This window comes from Populus euphratica, unplaced genomic scaffold (assembly GCF_000495115.2).
Source record: "Populus euphratica unplaced genomic scaffold, PopEup_1.0 scaffold3.1, whole genome shotgun sequence".
In the NCBI taxonomy this organism is placed as follows: Eukaryota; Viridiplantae; Streptophyta; class Magnoliopsida; order Malpighiales; family Salicaceae; genus Populus; species Populus euphratica.
Window position 1 is genome coordinate 1,327,971 of NW_011499847.1, and position 18,517 is coordinate 1,346,487.

General features: G+C 35.6%; 6 protein-coding genes across 6 annotated transcripts; all 6 read left to right on the forward strand.

The window, feature by feature from the left end:
• Nucleotides 1-777: 777 nt before the first annotated feature.
• LOC105140287 (uncharacterized) lies at nucleotides 778-2,838 on the forward strand. The gene has a single exon (XM_011047071.1). It carries the CDS (start codon nucleotides 2,136-2,138, stop codon nucleotides 2,793-2,795), a length of 660 nt encoding a protein of 219 aa, XP_011045373.1. The 5' UTR covers nucleotides 778-2,135; the 3' UTR covers nucleotides 2,796-2,838.
• On the forward strand, nucleotides 1,349-1,762 carry LOC105111035 (uncharacterized). The gene has a single exon (XM_011006273.1). It carries the CDS (start codon nucleotides 1,349-1,351, stop codon nucleotides 1,760-1,762), a length of 414 nt encoding a protein of 137 aa, XP_011004575.1.
• Nucleotides 2,839-4,070: 1,232 nt separating the features above from the next.
• On the forward strand, nucleotides 4,071-6,596 carry LOC105111046 (uncharacterized). Its single transcript, XM_011006281.1, has 2 exons — nucleotides 4,071-4,634; nucleotides 6,052-6,596. The coding sequence occupies exons 1-2, from the start codon at nucleotides 4,190-4,192 to the stop codon at nucleotides 6,534-6,536; spliced, it is 930 nt and encodes a 309-aa protein (XP_011004583.1). The 5' UTR covers nucleotides 4,071-4,189; the 3' UTR covers nucleotides 6,537-6,596.
• A 1,571-nt stretch (nucleotides 6,597-8,167) lies between these two features.
• On the forward strand, nucleotides 8,168-8,806 carry LOC105140298 (uncharacterized). The gene has a single exon (XM_011047079.1). The coding sequence runs from the start codon at nucleotides 8,285-8,287 to the stop codon at nucleotides 8,729-8,731; it is 447 nt and encodes a 148-aa protein (XP_011045381.1). The 5' UTR covers nucleotides 8,168-8,284; the 3' UTR covers nucleotides 8,732-8,806.
• Nucleotides 8,807-11,024: 2,218 nt separating this feature from the next.
• LOC105140306 (auxin-induced protein 6B-like) lies at nucleotides 11,025-11,846 on the forward strand. The gene has a single exon (XM_011047089.1). It carries the CDS (start codon nucleotides 11,121-11,123, stop codon nucleotides 11,568-11,570), a length of 450 nt encoding a protein of 149 aa, XP_011045391.1. The 5' UTR covers nucleotides 11,025-11,120; the 3' UTR covers nucleotides 11,571-11,846.
• Nucleotides 11,847-14,316: 2,470 nt separating this feature from the next.
• Nucleotides 14,317-17,581, forward strand: LOC105140311 (lysine histidine transporter-like 8). The gene is made up of 5 exons (XM_011047101.1): nucleotides 14,317-14,969; nucleotides 15,072-15,208; nucleotides 15,445-15,872; nucleotides 16,662-16,793; nucleotides 16,898-17,581. Exons 1-5 carry the CDS (start codon nucleotides 14,506-14,508, stop codon nucleotides 17,384-17,386), a joined length of 1,650 nt encoding a protein of 549 aa, XP_011045403.1. The 5' UTR covers nucleotides 14,317-14,505; the 3' UTR covers nucleotides 17,387-17,581.
• Nucleotides 17,582-18,517: the final 936 nt, after the last annotated feature.

The window sequence follows — 18,517 nt, forward strand, 5'->3', positions numbered from 1 at the left end:
ATAGAGGGTCCTGTACAGATTTGATTTTCAAGATCGTGAAACGCACGGATGGGCAAGAGATTACATGGGCCAGGAGTTATTGGGTACTCCATAAAAACCAAACGGGCCCACTAAGAACCCATTTGAAATCAACAATCACAGTATCTGGAAGTGGGCACAGAAAGATGGGCTCCTACAGTTCGTTTTTTGATGCCAACATTTTGATATTAATCTTGTAGTTTTGAAAATTTGGGTTTGATACAATAAATAGTTTTCTAAATAATATTACAATAATTTTTTGTTTAATTATTGAATTAAGCTTAAATTTTATAAACAATATAATAGAATTTGGTGTTTTTAGCAGTTCATGATTCGGATCATACCTACATTGTGCCTAAAAAAATATATTTTGGTAATGTTATTTATTTTTGTAGTATTTTTTGAACTCTTTTCTTAATAAGGTTTCAAGATTTTGTTTGATTTAAGTTTTATTAATGAGTTCTTTTAACTCTTATTTATATAGTTTTGCATGTTATTTTTCAACATATTGTAAGTTAAGAATATTGATAATCAAGATTTATCGAGTCATTTTTTTAAAATGTCCTGACCAATCGGATGCCGCAAAATGACCTTTCTTGAATTTCAGCAGTTGCTCTTGCTGATTTGAGGTTATTACTAAAACAATGTCACAAGCTGGAAGCCTGTGCCAGAAAAGGGCATCTGATGAATATACAAAACAATGAACAAAACCTCATTTTCCATTTTGAGTAATAAGTGATGTGACCTACCCAACGCAAGCAAAAAAACAGAACCTAATTGGGTATAATACCCTGTTTTTGCTGCCCAGTTACCTTGCAGACAACAGAACTTGTCTAAATAAGATTGAGCATTACAAGATTAAATAAATAATTGCGGTTTTTGTACATGAATTTGACGGGTAGAAATGGATAATCATAAGCAGACTAGAAACCTGATGAATTATTTTTATCTTGATGGCTACAGGCCAATTTCCATATCTTCCAGACTTTCATGTTATTGGCCTTTTGTGATCTGTATGTTTATGGTCTTCATAGTAACCAGACCCTGCCAGAGGACATAATATTTTGGTAGATTATCTGCTTGAATAATCTGATATCCTTCAGGGATATTCCAACATAAGTACATTCTTCTACATTGAATTCCCAGAAAAGGAATCCTATGCAGGAAGGATTGTCTCAAGTAAATCCTGTGCATATATAAGTTATCTAGTTGTTAGTCAAGAGTAAGACAGCATGATTAGTCTGAAACAGCTCATCAGAATTGCTAGCAAGTGACAGAAGATAGGTGTAGTTAGGATTAAAAGAATTTCTTGTTAAGAATCACTAGTAGGATGGATCTTGAGAATGGCAACTCATCATTTGTTGCTAAAAAAGGGCATTTTGTTGTCTACACTGTAGATTGGAAGCGTTTTACTATACCATTAGAGTATCTTAGCAATGAAATCTTTCGCGAGCTCTTCAAGATGTCTGAAGAGGAGTTTGGAGTATCAAGTGACATGCCTATAAGGTTTCCATGTGAGTCAGCATACATGGACTACATTTTAGCACTCATCCGACGAGGCATAGCCAAAGATTTTGAGAAAGTTGTGATCAATTCCATTACCACTGGGCAGTACTGCTCAATATCTGCTTCTTCAGATGATGGACATGCTTGTGCGACATGCTTATCTTGGAAACTTTGTCTAAACTCTGAGTTTCAAAGACAAAAACAAACAAGAAAGGTAAAAGGAAAAGGTCAGGCATAGGAGAGTAAGAGTTCCTTGTGGAAAATGTACAATCAGTTGTAAATTTCCGGATTAAGGTATATAATCATTCTTCAGAAAGCACAAGTCTCATCCAAGTAGGAACTTGTGGCTACTACTTGTTAGACAATTAATGGACATGTTGGGCCAATAGTCCTAGTCTTCCAAAGCATAGAATTGCTGCTCTCACAAAACCATCAGGAACAGATTCACTTGCGCATGTAGGCTTATTCATATATCTGCCTTCTTGTGGATCACAAATTAAGTTTTGATTCGGCTAGATCAAGCGACACCAATTTTGGACCTTTTTTACTGTAAAACCGCTTGACTGAAAACATGCATGTCTGCATCCTTCCATCTCCCTACATAAGCAAACATGTCCACCTCCCAAACAACCCCACAAAACCAACCTCTCACATGGTTTTGCTTTGCGTGTATCGAAGTGGGTTGGAAGTGTCGGTTATGGAATTGTCTCTGGCCTTGTGTATATATAATCAACCCACTTCCGTTGCTCTCTATCCAAAGCAAGATTAAGATTTCAATATTACAAGATCTAAACATCTCCTTTCTTAGTTTCATCAGCCTCAAGATGATCAGTGCTAAGAAGCTCATCAAATTGGCAAGAGAATGGCAGAAAGTGGCTGCCACTAGTAGAAAAAGGCTCACGTTTCCGCAAACAATTAGCAGTCTTGATTCAGATGACTGCAGCACATCATCAGCAGCAGAGAAGGGTCACTTTGTGGTGTACACCACTGACGAAAAACGTTTTGTGCTTCCCTTGGATTACCTAAACAATGAAATTGTTAAAGAGCTATTCAATCTAGCAGAAGAAGAGTTTGGATTGACAAGCAATGGACCTCTCACCATGCCATGTGATGCTGCCTTCATGGAATATGCAATCACCATGATCAAGAAGAATGTGGCTAAAGATGTTGAGAAAGCATTGCTGATTACCTTAGCTAGCAATCGATGCTCATCATCTTTGAATTTTCATCAAGATGTAACAAATCAACAGTTGTCAATTCTTAGCTTTTGAAATACTTCACAAAGTTAATATACACATTAATAAGTTAATTAAATTCCAGAATTTTTGCTTATGTTTATATGTTCTTCCATAGTTAATATTCAAGAATTTAAATCCAAAACATATTGCTTCCTGTAAAAGCAACTACATCACTGACAGGTGATCCCTCTACGCAGACCTAATTTTGTTTCAAAGATTTTCTTTTTCTTTTTTGTAAAGAAAGTAATACAGTTATTGGAATTCTACATCATAAATTTCAACAAGTTCTTCTACCCAAAATTTTATCTTAAAGGTTAATAAGAGATGGCATTTGTGAATCGATACTTAATGGTTACACAGAAAAGGCATTCTTAAATCTTAACCGCAGCATTTTAAAATGCAGAAGATTTTCAAAAAATTTATGGACTGTGACTGTAAGGAAGTTTTGTATATTTAACTTTGGTTTGATGATGAATATAATTTGTGAAGTGATGATGGTTTTTTGTTGCTGGATTATTTTGACTACCAGTAGCTGGATCATCAAACAGAAAACATGGTGCGCAGCGAGAAGACAGGAGCCAGCCAATCCTGTCTGACTGATAAATGCAACGAGAAAAAAAATAGATAAATAGGAATGAGAAAAGGTAAATACATGATTATCATGATTATATTTAATTATCAGTACAAATGACACCCCATTTGATGCATCCCATGTTCTATACAGAAATCTGCAGTCCTTTCAAGTACTCAACTGGCACATAATATCTGTAGTCAAGGTACAGTATGAATGATTTTATGCCTTTGGGACAAATTCTCTTCATCTCTTACCTGAAAGTCTGGTGACCAGTCGATCACTTTTGTCACTTAGACTTTGCTTTTTAGTTATAGGAGACAAAGTAATGTGAGATTCTCAACAGTACACGGACAAGGCAGTCTGATAAATGGATTAGTGTCTGTAAACTCCTTAAAGTAGGCTTGGTTGAACCACATGTTTCCTGTTTGGTAGTTCCTCCTGAATGGGTCCAACTTGCCTGTGTGTTGAACGTGCTTCGGATTAATTTTTGTGGATCACAAAGTTTGATGGAAGCTAGGATCATGAGACATCAAATCTGGTCCTATTTTACTGTAAAACCACTTGGCCATAAACATAGATATATGCATACCTTCCATGCTCAAACTTGATGTGCTGTTATTCAAGGGGAATAGGGAAACATGTTCACCTCCCCAGCAACCCCACATAAACCCACCCGTCACGTGGTTTTGCTTTGCTTGACTGCCTGGACTGTTGAAAGTATTTATGATGGAATTGTCTCTGGCCTTGTGTATATATAATCAACCCACTTCCGTTGCTCTCTATCCAAAGCAAGATTAAGATTTCAATATTACAAGATCTAAACATCTCCTTTCTTAGTTTCATCAGCCTCAAGATGATCAGTGCTAAGAAGCTCATCAAATTGGCAAGAGAATGGCAGAAAGTGGCTGCCACTAGTAGAAAAAGGCTCACGTTTCCGCAAACAATTAGCAGTCTTGATTCAGATGACTGCAGCACATCATCAGTAGCAGAGAAGGGTCACTTTGTGGTGTACACCACTGACGAAAAACGTTTTGTGCTTCCCTTGGATTACCTAAACAATGAAATTGTTAAAGAGCTATTCAATCTAGCAGAAGAAGAGTTTGGATTGACAAGCAATGGACCTCTCACCATGCCATGTGATGCTGCCTTCATGGAATATGCAATCACCATGATCAAGAAGAATGTGGCTAAAGATGTTGAGAAAGCATTGCTGATTACCTTACCTAGCGATCGATGCTCATCAACTTTGTATCCTCATCAAGAAGTCAGAAATCAACAATTATCAATTTGTAGCTTCTGAAATACCATACAAAGTTAATATACACATTGATACATTAATGAAATACAAGAATCCCTTTCATGTTTGGTTGTTCTTTCATCAAAAAAAATTCTAGAAACATCCCTTTGATAACATAGCCCCCTGATCAATCTTTGTTTAAAGTGAAATCTAAAAGTGTCCTGGTTAAGTACCTCGACAACAATTAGAATGAAACAAGAAGAAAATATAGCATTTAAAGTCTGAATAATGGAAAAATTCAAGTTTCTGAAATTGAAACTTCAATCTACAGAGACAACAAAGCTCTTTCTAGCCCTTCCCATTCATTAAACCAGTTGCTTCTTTTTAAATCCAAAATTTGTTACTTCCTGTTGAAGAAACTACCTCAAGACTAGTGGTGTCTATAAGGGGACTGAATTTCTTTTTGTAATAATTTTCTTAAAATCTGTTTTTGATGAATGTGTTAGTGTTCTTAGCATTCTGCATCATAAATCCCAAAAGAATCTTTCCCCTGAATTTTTTTCTTGCAGGTGCAGAAGAGTTGGCCCAGTGAATAACTATAGCTTTTTAAGATTTTGAAGTATATTATGGACTGTGAGGAGATTTTGTAGATTTGAATCTCCGTTTGGCGATGACTAGAATTTGTTAGGTGATCATGGTCTTCTTTCTTTTTCATTCATCACCAAACAGAATTTGCTCATCAAGATGGTTCATTGAATTTTCATCAAGATGTTAGAAATCAGCCATTGTCAATTTGACTTCTGGTTTGCTAATGACTAGAAAATGTGAAGTGAAGATAGTCTTTTTGTTTGCTGGATGATTTTGACTACCAGTAGCAGAATCAACAACAGAAAACATGGTGCACAGTTAGAAGATAGGTGCCAGCATATCCTGTCTCACTGATAAAATGCAATAGAAAAAATAAGATAAAATGAACAGGCAAGAAAGGAGCTAGTGAATATATGAGAAAATTTAATGATCACCACAAATTAATGACACCCTGTGTGATGCAACCCATGTTCTATTTCATACAGAAATCTGCAATCCTGTCTAATAATCTAACGACACATAATATTATTAGCCAATGCACAGTATGAATGATTTTTTGTCGTTGAGACAGGTTGCCTTCTTCATCTCTCACCTGAAAATCTGACCGTCAATGAAGAGCATCATGAGACCAAAAAATTGGACCTATTTCAATGTTAAACCACTTGATCGAAAACGTACATATATGCATACCTTCCGTGCTCCACATAGGCAAACAAGTCCGCCTCCCATAACAACCCCACATAGCCCACTTCTCACATGGTTTTGCCTTACATGTCTGCCTGATTTGTTGAAGTGTCCATTATGGAATTTTTTCTGGTCTTCTGTATATATAATGCGTTCACTTCCATTTCCTTGTATCCATCAAAATATTAACATTTCCATATTCTAAGATCTAAACATCCCATTCCTTAGTATAATCAGTTTCAAGATGATCAGTGCTAAGAAGCTCATCAAATTGGCAAGAAAACGGCAGAAACTGGCTGCCATTAGGAGAAAAAGGATTGAATTTCCAGGAACTGTTAGTGGTAAAGATTCAGAAGATTGCAGCACATCATCAACAGCAGAGAAGGGCCACTTTGTTGTGTACACTACTGATAATAAACGCTTTGTGCTTCCCTTGGATTTCCTTAACAATGATATTGTTAGAGAGCTATTCAATCTAGCAGAAGAAGAGTACGGATTAACAGGCAATGAACCTCTCACATTACCATGTGATTCTGTCATCATGGAATACACAATCACCTTGATCCAGCAGAATGTGGCTAAAGATGTAGAGAAAGCAGTGCTGATGACCATAGCCAGCAGTCAATGCTCATCATCTTTGTATCTTCGTCATGAAGTTAAAAATCAACAATTGTCAGTTTGTAGCTTCTGAAATACATTTTAATGTTAGTATACACTTCAATACATTAATGAAATTCAAGATCTTTTGTCATGTTTGGTTGTTTTTCCATGGAAAATGGTACTCTTCATCTCTCAAAAGCGTTAAAAGTCTCCCGTAAATTAATCTGGAATACCTCGTTTTGACAGGCCCCAGATACATCTTAGTTAAAATGAAATACATCTTAGTTGAGAGTAATTACTCGATGTAGTCTACAAAGTTGAACTGTTATTTCACTTAATTACTTGAAAAATATTCACTTGGAATAAAGTAAAATGCTATTTCTGGCACTTGGCCTTTCCTTCTATTTTTCTTTATTCATGACAAGTGCAAGAATCAAACAACTAAGAATCTTTTTCAATACTATATGAGTGAGTGACGAACTCGAGATCATTACGTCCCATCCCAAAGCTTTAGATGTTAGATGAGACTCAAAAAAATGATTTATATTATTCTTTAATATTTTTTGTCCAAGAAATTACTGTTGACTGAAAATCTCAATCTGGGCACTCATAATTCTGTTCTTTACATTTTCCTTCTTTTTTTCTTTTTCCCCTGTAGAATGACATTTTTACATATCGATCATAACAAAATCTTCATGGTCACATGGAAAAAGTAACAATAAATCCAAGCTTCTAACCTGCACATAATTCTGGGCTAAATTAGTGGATTGTAAAGAATTGTTGTGGAATAGAGATTCGGCCCGGTTTGTGTCGAAAAATAATACTGAGATAGAATTCCGAATTCGGCCCGGTTTGTGTCAGGAAAACTTTGAAATAGAATTCCGAAGTGGTGTGGTATTGCTGCTGATGACAGAATATTCTGCTGTTAACAGGATGGTGCTAACTGCTATGCAGTAATTCAACCAAAGGATTTTGTTTATTCTGTTTTTGTTTGATGGATTATTTCCACTGCACGGTATTAATCAAGAAACATCAAAACATGATAAGGTAAGAAAAAAGTTAAGCTCCTTTTTTGTGAATAAATATGGTCAAGCCTTTATTCATCATGCAAGAAGAGGAAATGAAGACAAAATGGGCCAAAAATGGAGCAAGTGAATGATTAAATGTGTAAATTCAATGAGCTGCACATGCTGGACCCTACAGTATGCAGTCTAATTTCAATGCAATTCAACTTTAGTCTCTGCTTTTCAATTGTTGGAGACAAAGGCAATGTGAAATTGAATGGGAGATTGAAAACATACACAACGGCAATGTGAAATTGAATGGGAGATTGAAAACATACACAACCTCCTGAACATGGAACCTGATAAACGGACTTCTAAGGGTGACAGCCTATTAAGGCAGGCTTGTTTCAACCACAAAGCGGGGGACCAGCATGCTTATGTCTTGCGAAGCATATGCCTAAATCTTCCAAATCAATGTTCTCACCAAATTGCCAAATCACTGTAAGAAGATTCATTTCAGCAATTTGATCAATTTGTTCTCTGTGGTTCTCAAGCACTAGAGCATTTATGATCAACCAGCTTGCATACCCGCTATGCCATTGAACTGCTTCACACATATTGCATTGATTGCTTACCTAGACCAAGCATGTTCTAAGCATGATCCTTCACAGAAGCTGGGCCACTTGCAAGTAAAGTGTCTGCCTTTCCTAGAGAATATACAACTAGCCAACATCATCGCTCTCTCCTCAGCTCAAAATTTCAATTTCAGTGTTTCAATAACTGAATTGATAACCTCCTCCTTCTCCAACTTCACCAGTCTCAAGATACCATCACAATGATCAATCTCATGAGACTCGTTCAGTTCGCAAAAAAGTGGAAAAAACTAGCTGCCCCGGAGAGGAAAAGAATTTCAATACCAAGAAGCGGTGAAGATGAAAACACAAACAACAATGACAGGTTACCAGTGGCAAATAAAGGCCATTTTGTGGTCTACACCGTCGATCAAAGGCGCTTCGAGTTCCCCATTTCGTATCTTGACAATAACATCTTTAGAGAACTCCTGGCAATGTCTGAGGAAGAGTTTGGCTTGCCAAGAAATGGTCCTATAACGTTGCTATGTGATGCTATGTTCATGAAATATGCAGCCTCCTTGATGCAACGAAATGTTGATAAAGATATGGAGAAAGCATTGCATATAGACATAACTAGTAGTGGTAGATGCTCATTGTCTTTTCATTCGCTACTCCAAGAACAAAGTAGCCAGCAATTACTGGTTTGCTGAATTTTGTACATGACCAGAGACATAGTTGTAGTTAATATTATTAATATACTACTTCATCAGAGTTCCCACCAAGTTTCTCCATGCTTGGTTACCTAGTTTCAATTTTTTTGAAGATTTTCCATCCAAATCCAATATATTCCATGTGAATGCTGAAGGAAGTGCTAAAACCTTCCATTTTGAAGAGCAGGGGCTTCCTGAATCATTCAAACGACATGTCGATTCTGGCCACTCAGAATGGTTAAAAAGAAATAGCGAAGGCAAAAGGCCTAAGGATATCAATACGTAGGCCGATCGATGGATGTCTATTCACGTTCATGTATTTAGAACACCATAGCAAATGCAATCAATGAACCCGACCCGGTAACCCAGGTTCCCAAATCTTTTTTCCCCTTGTATTAACTTGGAATAAAGCGAGAGAGATAGAAAGTTAGGGTTTCTCATACTTCTAACAATCATAATTAAATTATAGAGAAATTCTCTTATTTGATTATTTTTTCTTAATTGTTCTAAAATAACACACACAAAACTTGTTTACGTAGTAGATTAAACTTACATAATTAATAAAACTTAAATCAAATAAAAATATGAAACCTAATTAAAAATAAAAAATATATATATGAAAAATAAAAAAAATCTGAACAATAACTTCTTCAATTAATTTAAGTATGGAAGCAACCTTCTTAGTTGGTTACTGCATCCATTGTAAAACTAAGTCTGTGAAATATATTAGTTAAATTTTAGTCTGATTGAATAATTTAATAAAAAGTTTATATTTTTTTATCAAAAAAAAACCTTATTTAATTCATTAGACTTCTGATTATATTTGGACTTGTTTATATTTGTTTATATTAGGAGTGAGTAAAAAAATAAAAAATTAATTAAACCGAGAAAACTAGAAAAAAATAATTGAAAAGACTGAATCATGAAAAAACCAATTAAACTGATTAGAATTTTTAAACAACTGGTTCGATTCAATTTTATAAGCTTAAAACTGAAAAAAACCAAACCAAGTCCAAACCAAAAAAATCAAGTTAAATTGAAAAATCAAACCAGAACCAATCAGTTTAAACAAGTTTTTATTCTAAAATAATCTAAACAAAATTGTTCGGTTTAAACTGATTTCAATTTGATTTTATTTTTTTATAAAAAAATTAGTTTGGTTATTTTTTTTATAAAAACTAAATCAAACTGAAAATAATCACCCAAATTAATGCTTGAATGATTGAACATGATAATTTGTTATCATTATATATTTCATGTAAGAGATACAATTTATACCATTTTTGTTAAATAAGCCACTTTCCAAAGCGTTTTTTTTAACAATTTCTTTAGATTAATGGATATTTGAAAGTATAGTAACGATTATTTTTTAATATATTTTTTGTTTGGAAATATATCAAAATAATTTTTTTTTATTTTAAAAAAATAATTTTAACATCAACATATTAAATTAATATGAAAACAATAAAAAAATTAATTTAAAATAAAAATAAAAAATATTTTTAAAATTACAAAAACAAATAAAATATTAAGCTCGAAATAATAGCAATATGAACACCACACATCTACATTATGAACAACAATTCAAAGATAAGTTTTATTCTAATGGATAGGTAAATTAACCTATAATAATAGATCAGATGGGACGCCGAACCATGTGCTCTTGTGAAAGCACAATTTAAATGAGAACATCTTTAGTTCTGTTGAAACCAACATAGCATATTCACCAAACTGGTACCAATCAGTTGTAATGTTTAGATTCCGTTCTCCTAATTGATGGAAACATAAGGCTGTGACATAGGATGTTAGATTCAAAACCTCAAAACACAATTTTGAACCACATATTTTACTTGTTTGGCAGTTCACCTTCGACATGTTGAGACCAACATGCTGTAACTATGTCTTCCACGCACCAAAATCTGCCAAATCATTAATTTGCTCGCCCAAGTTGCCAAACTTCTTCATTCTTATGGATATATATCCTTAACATGGATATATAGATTTTAAGGCATAAGAGATATATTCTAGCAATTTGGTCTGTTCTTCTTGTTTCTTGTGGCTCTCATGGATTCATGCCTTTATGATCGATCCACCCGCTTGGGACCCCTTATGCCTTCAATCTACTTGGCACAAAACTTGGTTTGTTATCCATTTGAATCAAGCATGTCCACGCCACTCAATCTCCCATCTCTTCCATGCTGCACATGGTCATGAGCCCATCAGTTCGCTACACGAGAAAACATACAAGTAAAGCAATGTCTCTGTGGGGTGGGTCTATATAACGAGTGCATTGCCATTTCCTTCTCAACTCAAAAATCCCATTTCAATAATCACCAAGAATTGCTGAATCTCCTCTTCTCCTCTCTAAATCTCACTAACTCAAAGCAAAATGATCACCCCCGTGAAACTTATCAAGATGGCAAGGAGGTGGGAAAGTCTAGCTGCCCTAAAGAGGAAAAGAATTTCATTACAAAGAAACCATGGTAGTGCGAGTACTAGCGGTAGCAACATGTCAACAGTGGCGGATAAGGGCCATTTTGTTGTCTACACTGCTGATCAAAGACGTTTCATGTTTCCTATTTCATACCTTAACAACAACATTGTTAGAAAACTCTTGGTAATGTCTGAGGAAGAATTTGGCCTGCCGGGCGACGGACCGATCACATTACCATGTGATGCAGTCTTCATGGAATATGTATGTTCTTTGATCCAAGGAAGAGTCGAAAAAGAAATGGAAAAGGCTATGCTTATGTCAGTAACTAGTAGCAGATCATGTTCATTATCTTCCTGTCCCAGTCAAGGGCAAGCTAGCCAGCAGTCTTTAGTATGTAGTTTCTGATCGAGAGTATCACACAAATTTTATAATAGTGAATAGACTTTCAAAAACGCCAACCAAACTTTCTTTTTGCTTGATTATTAATTAATTATTTTTCTCGAATAAAATGAAAGCATCAAGGAATAGCATGAAATCACTAGAAGTTAGTTAGATTCTAATCAAATAAAGCTTCTTTAGATTCATTCAAAGGGAACCCTTGAGACATCAATTTTTCTATTGCATTCAAGTTCCATTGTGCGTTACCACAAAAATATATATACCGAAAGCTCTGTTTATCTAGCTAGTGCCAAAATTAATGATGTTAAGAGCATAATTAGTACTCCATTAATATTCCATTTTCTTGTATATACTTGAGTATTATGAGGCCAGAGACTAAGGGTCAAATCCTCCTTGCAATTGCGGTTTGTTTGAAGATTGTTACACCATGGCTAATTAATGCCAGAAATTGCCTTTCTAGTTTCTAGACTTTTTTCTTTTTGGTCTTCGAGCTAGATCGATGGTATCTTTGAACTATATGCAGCACCAATAAGAGACAGATCATTTACACCAAAATTGAGAAATTCGTGAGAAATTCATGTTCTTGTGGCATAACCAACCGGCAAGAGCTAATCATTAGAAGCAACGTGCAGCTGCAAACCAGCCTTTAGCATTTCCTTCAAAGTACATATATTATTGCATCTCTTGCGTGAAATCTAATCATAATCTCATGATTACTAAATTTTATTTTCCTGGGTAACTTGTAGTGTTATATATAATCATATGCTTACTTTCATTGTGAGGCCGGAGAATTAGGGTCAAATCCCGGTGCAAGTTGCAGTTCAATTTGAAGGTGTCGTCGGTATCGTTAGCTGATGTCATAAATTCCTGCGTTGCCAAGTCTCTTTCTAAGATACAGTACTCGTACAAGAAAATATAGGTCTTCATCATTCACTAAATAATAGCTAGCTATACCCACTTGTAAAACAATCAATCTTAATTATTCAAATTAGTATATTCGGTCCAAGCTAGCCGCCTGCCGGCAACATAGAATTTTTTTTTCGTGTAAAATTCTATCATGGATCATAAGAACATCTATATATTATTTTTTTCCCCGCCGAATCACAGACCTTATTATATTTGACAACGAACTGATTATTAAATTAAAGATTCTAACAAACTGGAATGTGTTGATCATTCTATATGATTTTAGTAAATTTCTTGATTACGTGATTGCAATTTTCATCCTAAGAACCAAGATAAAATAATAGTTCAGATTAGCCCTCCTTCATACACAATCTCAAACTGACTCACATCTTCCCATCAACTGTCAAAAGACAACAATTATTTTTCCCAGTTTAGACGTTGCAATTTCTCTCTCTGTAAATGAGATGATATACTTAAGGGAAAGAAAACTCAAACATTTCGGTGGACTTTGCATATTTAATTATTAAAATTGTTGACATCACATAGAATCTGAATTATATGTTCTGATCATCTAATATGATATATATGTTACCTCAGGTTTTAAAAAAGATTTTGCGGCAACTTTATGTGAATGATTTACATGAAGATTAGAAGTGGAAAATGTTCCCCAGAATCTCTGTTCATTTTCCCTTTACAACTAATTCACGTACAGTATGAAAGGGATTTTACTGCTCCCAAAGAAGTCAGGCAAGAGCTACATGTTGTTGACCATGCTGTTATAAGTGCCATGGGAACAATCCAGGTTTCTTCATATCTATTTTCAGCAGCAGACTTGCTTGAAATTCAACAATTAATACTTTTCTCCCCGATTTACTTTTCTCTAGTTTGACATATTTTTTTGCAGGAACACTTTAAATAGTTTTTAATATTGTTGTTGATCCACTTTACTTTAATAATCTGATTTCTATAAAATACAAAATATACATATAAATCAGCAATTTTATCTTTAGCTAGGGCCATCATGCTTTAGTAAAGTAACCTGTAATTAGGAGGGTGCAAGGGACAAACAAACATTGATAATTCCTTTACCAATTGGACTTGCGTCAAAGGAAAATGATGGGTAAAGCACGGCGCACATTCGCCCACTTGACCAATATTTTGGTGTTATGATGATTAATTTTTTTAATCAGCCTTCATACCTAAGGGCAATTGGGAAGGGATTTGCAACTTTTTTGGGCATCAAGAATCTTTGATTTTAACCCAAAAATCTTTGATTTTAATCTTATATAATTAATTAACTCGTGCTTTGCGAAAACAATTAATAAAATTAAGGCATGCACCGTGTGGTATGTGCTGTCTACACGTGCTTTCCCCCTAATTACCCTACACGTGCTTTCCACCTAATTACCCTTGTAAACTTACCTTTTTAGTGTGAGATTAATCAATCAAACTCACCGTCGGCGTCATATGTAAATGTAGGTAGGTCATGCATTTGCATCAAAGGCAATTCCAATTAAGCAAATTGATTTATTTTTAACGATATACTTAATAATGGATTCAAGAAAGGCTTGCTTTAGCTCATGGTAGCTAGGACTGATTCCAAATTACAAGTCAAAGCCAGATAAAATAAGATGAGGGCATTTTTTAGTTAATGCATGTTATGTGCATCCTGTAATGTGCTGACAAAAATAATCTTTGCAGCCAACGTAGCAGGACCGGCAGTAGAGAGGCACTACTTTGACAAGAATAGCTGGTCTTGTTCTGTATGGCTGGCTGCTACAGATCTTTATTATTTTTTTCTGGTCTTCGAACCCTTTTGGAATGGTATTGTAGCCCTTAATTTCTTTAGACTAGAGATTTTACAAATGATCCAAAAGTATTGTTTCCTATTTACACGCACTTTAAGACCTTATGGGGTATGGAAAATTTTTAATGCATAAAATAGGAAATCATGGTCCCTATATATATAGTTTACTTCACTGATTAATTTGTGGGCAAAGGGAGGACCAAGAGAACACCATAGGAAAAGAAAAAAATGGGTGAGGTTGTCGATGCGAACTCTACCCCCGTGACACCAAGGCTGAATGCAAACTCTACCCCCGTGACACCGAGGCTGAATACAAACTCTACTCCTGTAACACCAAGGCCAGCCTCAGTGTCACCAACGCCACCGATATCGGCTCCTCCGTCGCAATTTCATTCGCCGTCGTTGTCTAGATCACCTTTGCTCACACCTGATCATATTGTTCCAAGCAAAACCCCAAGGAACTCAACCCCTAGAAATGCAACCCCAAGACTTAGAACTCCTCGCTTTATGACCCCTTTAGGCAGTCCTCTTAGAAGGGCTCTCCAACTCACAAAACTTGACCCTCAAGATGCTTGGCTTCCAATTACTGAGTCCCGAAATGGAAACGCATGGTATGCAGCATTTCATTGCCTTTGCTCTGGCATCGGTTTTCAAGCACTCGTGCTCCCTGTTTCCTTCACTGTCCTTGGTTGGTAAGTAAAAACAACATACATGATTGATCTTTGGTGTGGCAAGTTATACTTATCGGACCAATTCGTAGTCTAGCAGAGCTTTACTTTGTTTTTGTCTTACAGGGCATGGGGCATCATAGCCTTGACAGTTGCATTCGCATGGCAGCTTTACACTTTTTATTTACTTGTGCAACTACATGAAAACACCGAGACTGGCATTCGTTACAGCAGATATCTTCAAATTATGAGTGCAAATTTCGGTACGTGTTCGATGTTTTTCTTTAACTTCCAACCTATAGTATTTTAGTGAGGTATACAGCTGAAATCTTTGGAGAAATGATTTCTGAAAGAATATTCAATGAAATTAGCATTACTCTTCCTTAAAGGTCCATGTCACACTGCGTGAAAGAAATTAACCCTGGTTTTTCTACACAAGTAGAAATTATGCTTATTTGGTAACTATGTGTTCTAAACTATGGCTTCTTCAACAATTCAGGTGAGAAGAAAGCAAAGTGGCTAGGCCTATTTCCAATCTTGTACCTATCAATAGGTACATGTGTGGCTCTAAACATAATCGGAGGATCAACATCAAAATTATTTTTCCAGACTGTATGCGGTCAATCATGCACAGTCAAAACATTAACACCAGTAGAATGGTACTTGGTGTTTGCTAGCGCTGCAGTTCTTCTGTCTCAGCTGCCAAACTTGAACTCAATTGCTGGTGTATCACTTATTGGATCCGTCACTGCTGTCGTGTATTGCACAATTATGTGGATGGTTTCTGTTAACAAGGATAGGTTGCCTGGCATAACTTACAAGCCAGTTCGTGGACCAAAGGAGGTTGACAGGCTCTTTGAAGTTCTTAATTCACTTGGGATCATTGCTTTTGCATTTAGAGGTCACAATCTCGTACTTGAGATCCAGGTACCATAAATTTCAAGCTACTTCTCAGGATTTCCCCCACTTTTTTTTTCACTTTGATGTTACATATTAGCCATCAGAGCAAGAAAAAATGTTTTAAAAATATTTCTCTTACAATTGGCATAGATAGGAAGCAATTCAAGCATAAGCAAAGACTTGGCTATGTCATCCATTTGATCCAATGGCTGATTATTCATGGACATGTAGGTGATATTGTCCAAGATTTTTCAGGTTCACAAGATCTTACTGCATCTTCACGTGTGCTGTGAGAGCGTATTTTAGAAGAGAAAAATCATTTTCTTTGGCCGATTTTTCTTGATTTGTCTCTTAACTTGAAACTTCTTTTCGTTGGTTTTATCGTCTGACAAAAGGATATTTTCTGTTAGAGCGACTTGGAAATTTAGCAAATTGGCCTACACACGTTACATATGAAACCCCTTTATTGAAACAGTCTTGCTTCAGTTTATCAGTTTTTTTCCGAGTCTACGCAAAGAACATAGAAAGTACCTCGCAGCAATTAGTTGACCATTGACATTTGACCGTGTTAAATTAAATTAAATATGACATTATTTGATTTGCAATTGTTGCGATACTAGTTAGTTACAAGAGCAAAGTGTTTTACCTAGATCAACTTACCCGAGCCATCAAATCAACTCTGTAACTATGAAATGTGACAGACAATGTACAAATTATTATATCATTCCCTTCGTTTTATTAGAATTAAAAGAATAACCCAATATTTCTAAAGTGATTTGGGTGCGTTCTGATGTGTTTTTTTATTTATTTTTTCAGGCTACTATGCCCTCGAGTGAGAAGCATCCCTCCCGTGTGCCGATGTGGAAGGGTGCCAAGGCTGCTTATGCAGTTATTGCAGCATGTTTATTCCCCCTTGCAATTGGAGGCTTTTGGGCTTACGGCCAAAGGGTACTGCTATAATTAATCTTCACCATTTCCATCTCTCCAAACTAATTTTCTGTTGAGTTTCGTTGTTGTCTTCTAAAGCAAGCACGTGTTTTCTTGATTTTCAGATACCAAAAAACGGTGGCTTGCAATCAGCCTTCTACGCTTACCGAAGGAGTGACACCTCGGAATTTATCATGGGACTTGTTAGTTTACTTATCATAATAAATGCTCTCAGCTCATTCCAGATCTATGCCATGCCAATGTTTGATGAGTTGGAGTCGATTTTCACCAAGAGGATGAAGAAGCCATGCCAATGGTGGCTCCGAATAATCCTGAGGGCATTTTTCGGATACGGGGTCTTCTTTTTGGCCGTCGCGATCCCGTCTATCGGGAGTGTGGGTGGTCTGGTCGGAGGAATATCATTGCCGGTCACATTGGCTTACCCTTGCTTCATGTGGCTTAGGATGAAGAAACCAAAGAAGTATGGCAAGATGTGGTACCTTAATTGGAGCCTGGGAATCACTGGTTTGATTCTGAGCGTGTCTTTTATGGCTGCCGGAGTATATGTCATAAAAGAGAATGATAGTAAATTTGAGTGGTTCAAGCCCAAGTAATTGAATGAATATGTAGCGTGAAAAAGGAGGAAGCTTGATTTATAATTTTTTTTTGGTTATTAAATATGTGATTGTGAGATTTATTTGCAGAAAAGCAAATAAATAGAAATATATATATATATATATATATTTCCTTAATTCCTTGTAACATAACTGTTTTGTAATACATGATTCATTTCTCTTCCTGCGGGCCTTTGTTTTACTTCCTTAAGCCTATCACTTCGGCCATTAATTATTTTCTGTATCGAATCGAGCCTTCTACTAAATTGGGCTCGTGACCAGCCCTCTTGATATTAAATTTTTATCACTAATTTTGATCCCTTTCCCCTTAAAACATCATTAATTTTTTAAAAAAAAAAAACTAAAATGATTAACTCAACAATATAAATTATCCAATTTTTTTTCCAGATTAGCCTCAAATTAGATATGATAACTATTGTTGAACTCAGCTAAATTATTTCAGCAAGACAAGGAGAGAACAAGTAAATATATGCATCAAGGAGACTAAACAAGAATTGATATTTAATCATACTTGAAATGAATTTAAAATATATTCACATAAAGACAAAAGGGGTTAACACGTTGGGCTTCAGCTAGCCATAATTCACTCTGGGCTCATAGGAAGTTGGCCCTTTTAACTTGGGTGCAAGCTTCTTCGCCCATCACTATATCATCGGGCTTCGCCTCCGTGTACTTGTCTGATTGTTTATGGTGATTGAAGAGTAGTCATTGAACCCTTTTTGGGGGTAGATTTATAAAATTATTAACTTGAAATTTTATCTAAGTTGAGTTTTAATTTAAACCATAAGAGAAATTGGTCTTAATAAACTCGGTTGATCCGGAAAATTAACTCATGATCTGAATTAAACATGATTGGGTTAACAAAATGAACTCTTTGAAAACAAAACAATGTAATTTTAATTAAAAAAATAGTTAATTATGATTGGCTCAACTATTTAGAAACCTGATTTTCGGCGGGTTAAGTCTTGGATTGAGTCCAACAACTAAGAGAAAAGAGTAATGAAATTATGTTGTTGGTTTTATTGAGAAGAGAATCTCATGGAAGTAGAATTTGTGATTAGGGACGTCATTAAATTATCCAACGATTTCAAAATTTAACCACGTTTGCAT

Coding starts and splice junctions, on each gene's coding strand:
- LOC105140298 (XM_011047079.1), top strand. CDS start 8,285: ATGATCAATCTCATGAGACTCGTTCAGTTCGCAAAAAAGTGGAAAAAA.
- LOC105140306 (XM_011047089.1), top strand. CDS start 11,121: ATGATCACCCCCGTGAAACTTATCAAGATGGCAAGGAGGTGGGAAAGT.
- LOC105111035 (XM_011006273.1), top strand. CDS start 1,349: ATGGATCTTGAGAATGGCAACTCATCATTTGTTGCTAAAAAAGGGCAT.
- LOC105140311 (XM_011047101.1), top strand. CDS start 14,506: ATGGGTGAGGTTGTCGATGCGAACTCTACCCCCGTGACACCAAGGCTG. Junction 15,209..15,444: donor AATTATGAGTGCAAATTTCG/GTACGTGTTCGA, acceptor TCAACAATTCAG/GTGAGAAGAAAGCAAAGTGG. Junction 15,873..16,661: donor ATCTCGTACTTGAGATCCAG/GTACCATAAATT, acceptor TTATTTTTTCAG/GCTACTATGCCCTCGAGTGA.
- LOC105140287 (XM_011047071.1), top strand. CDS start 2,136: ATGTCCACCTCCCAAACAACCCCACAAAACCAACCTCTCACATGGTTT.
- LOC105111046 (XM_011006281.1), top strand. CDS start 4,190: ATGATCAGTGCTAAGAAGCTCATCAAATTGGCAAGAGAATGGCAGAAA. Junction 4,635..6,051: donor ATTATCAATTTGTAGCTTCT/GAAATACCATAC, acceptor CCATATTCTAAG/ATCTAAACATCCCATTCCTT.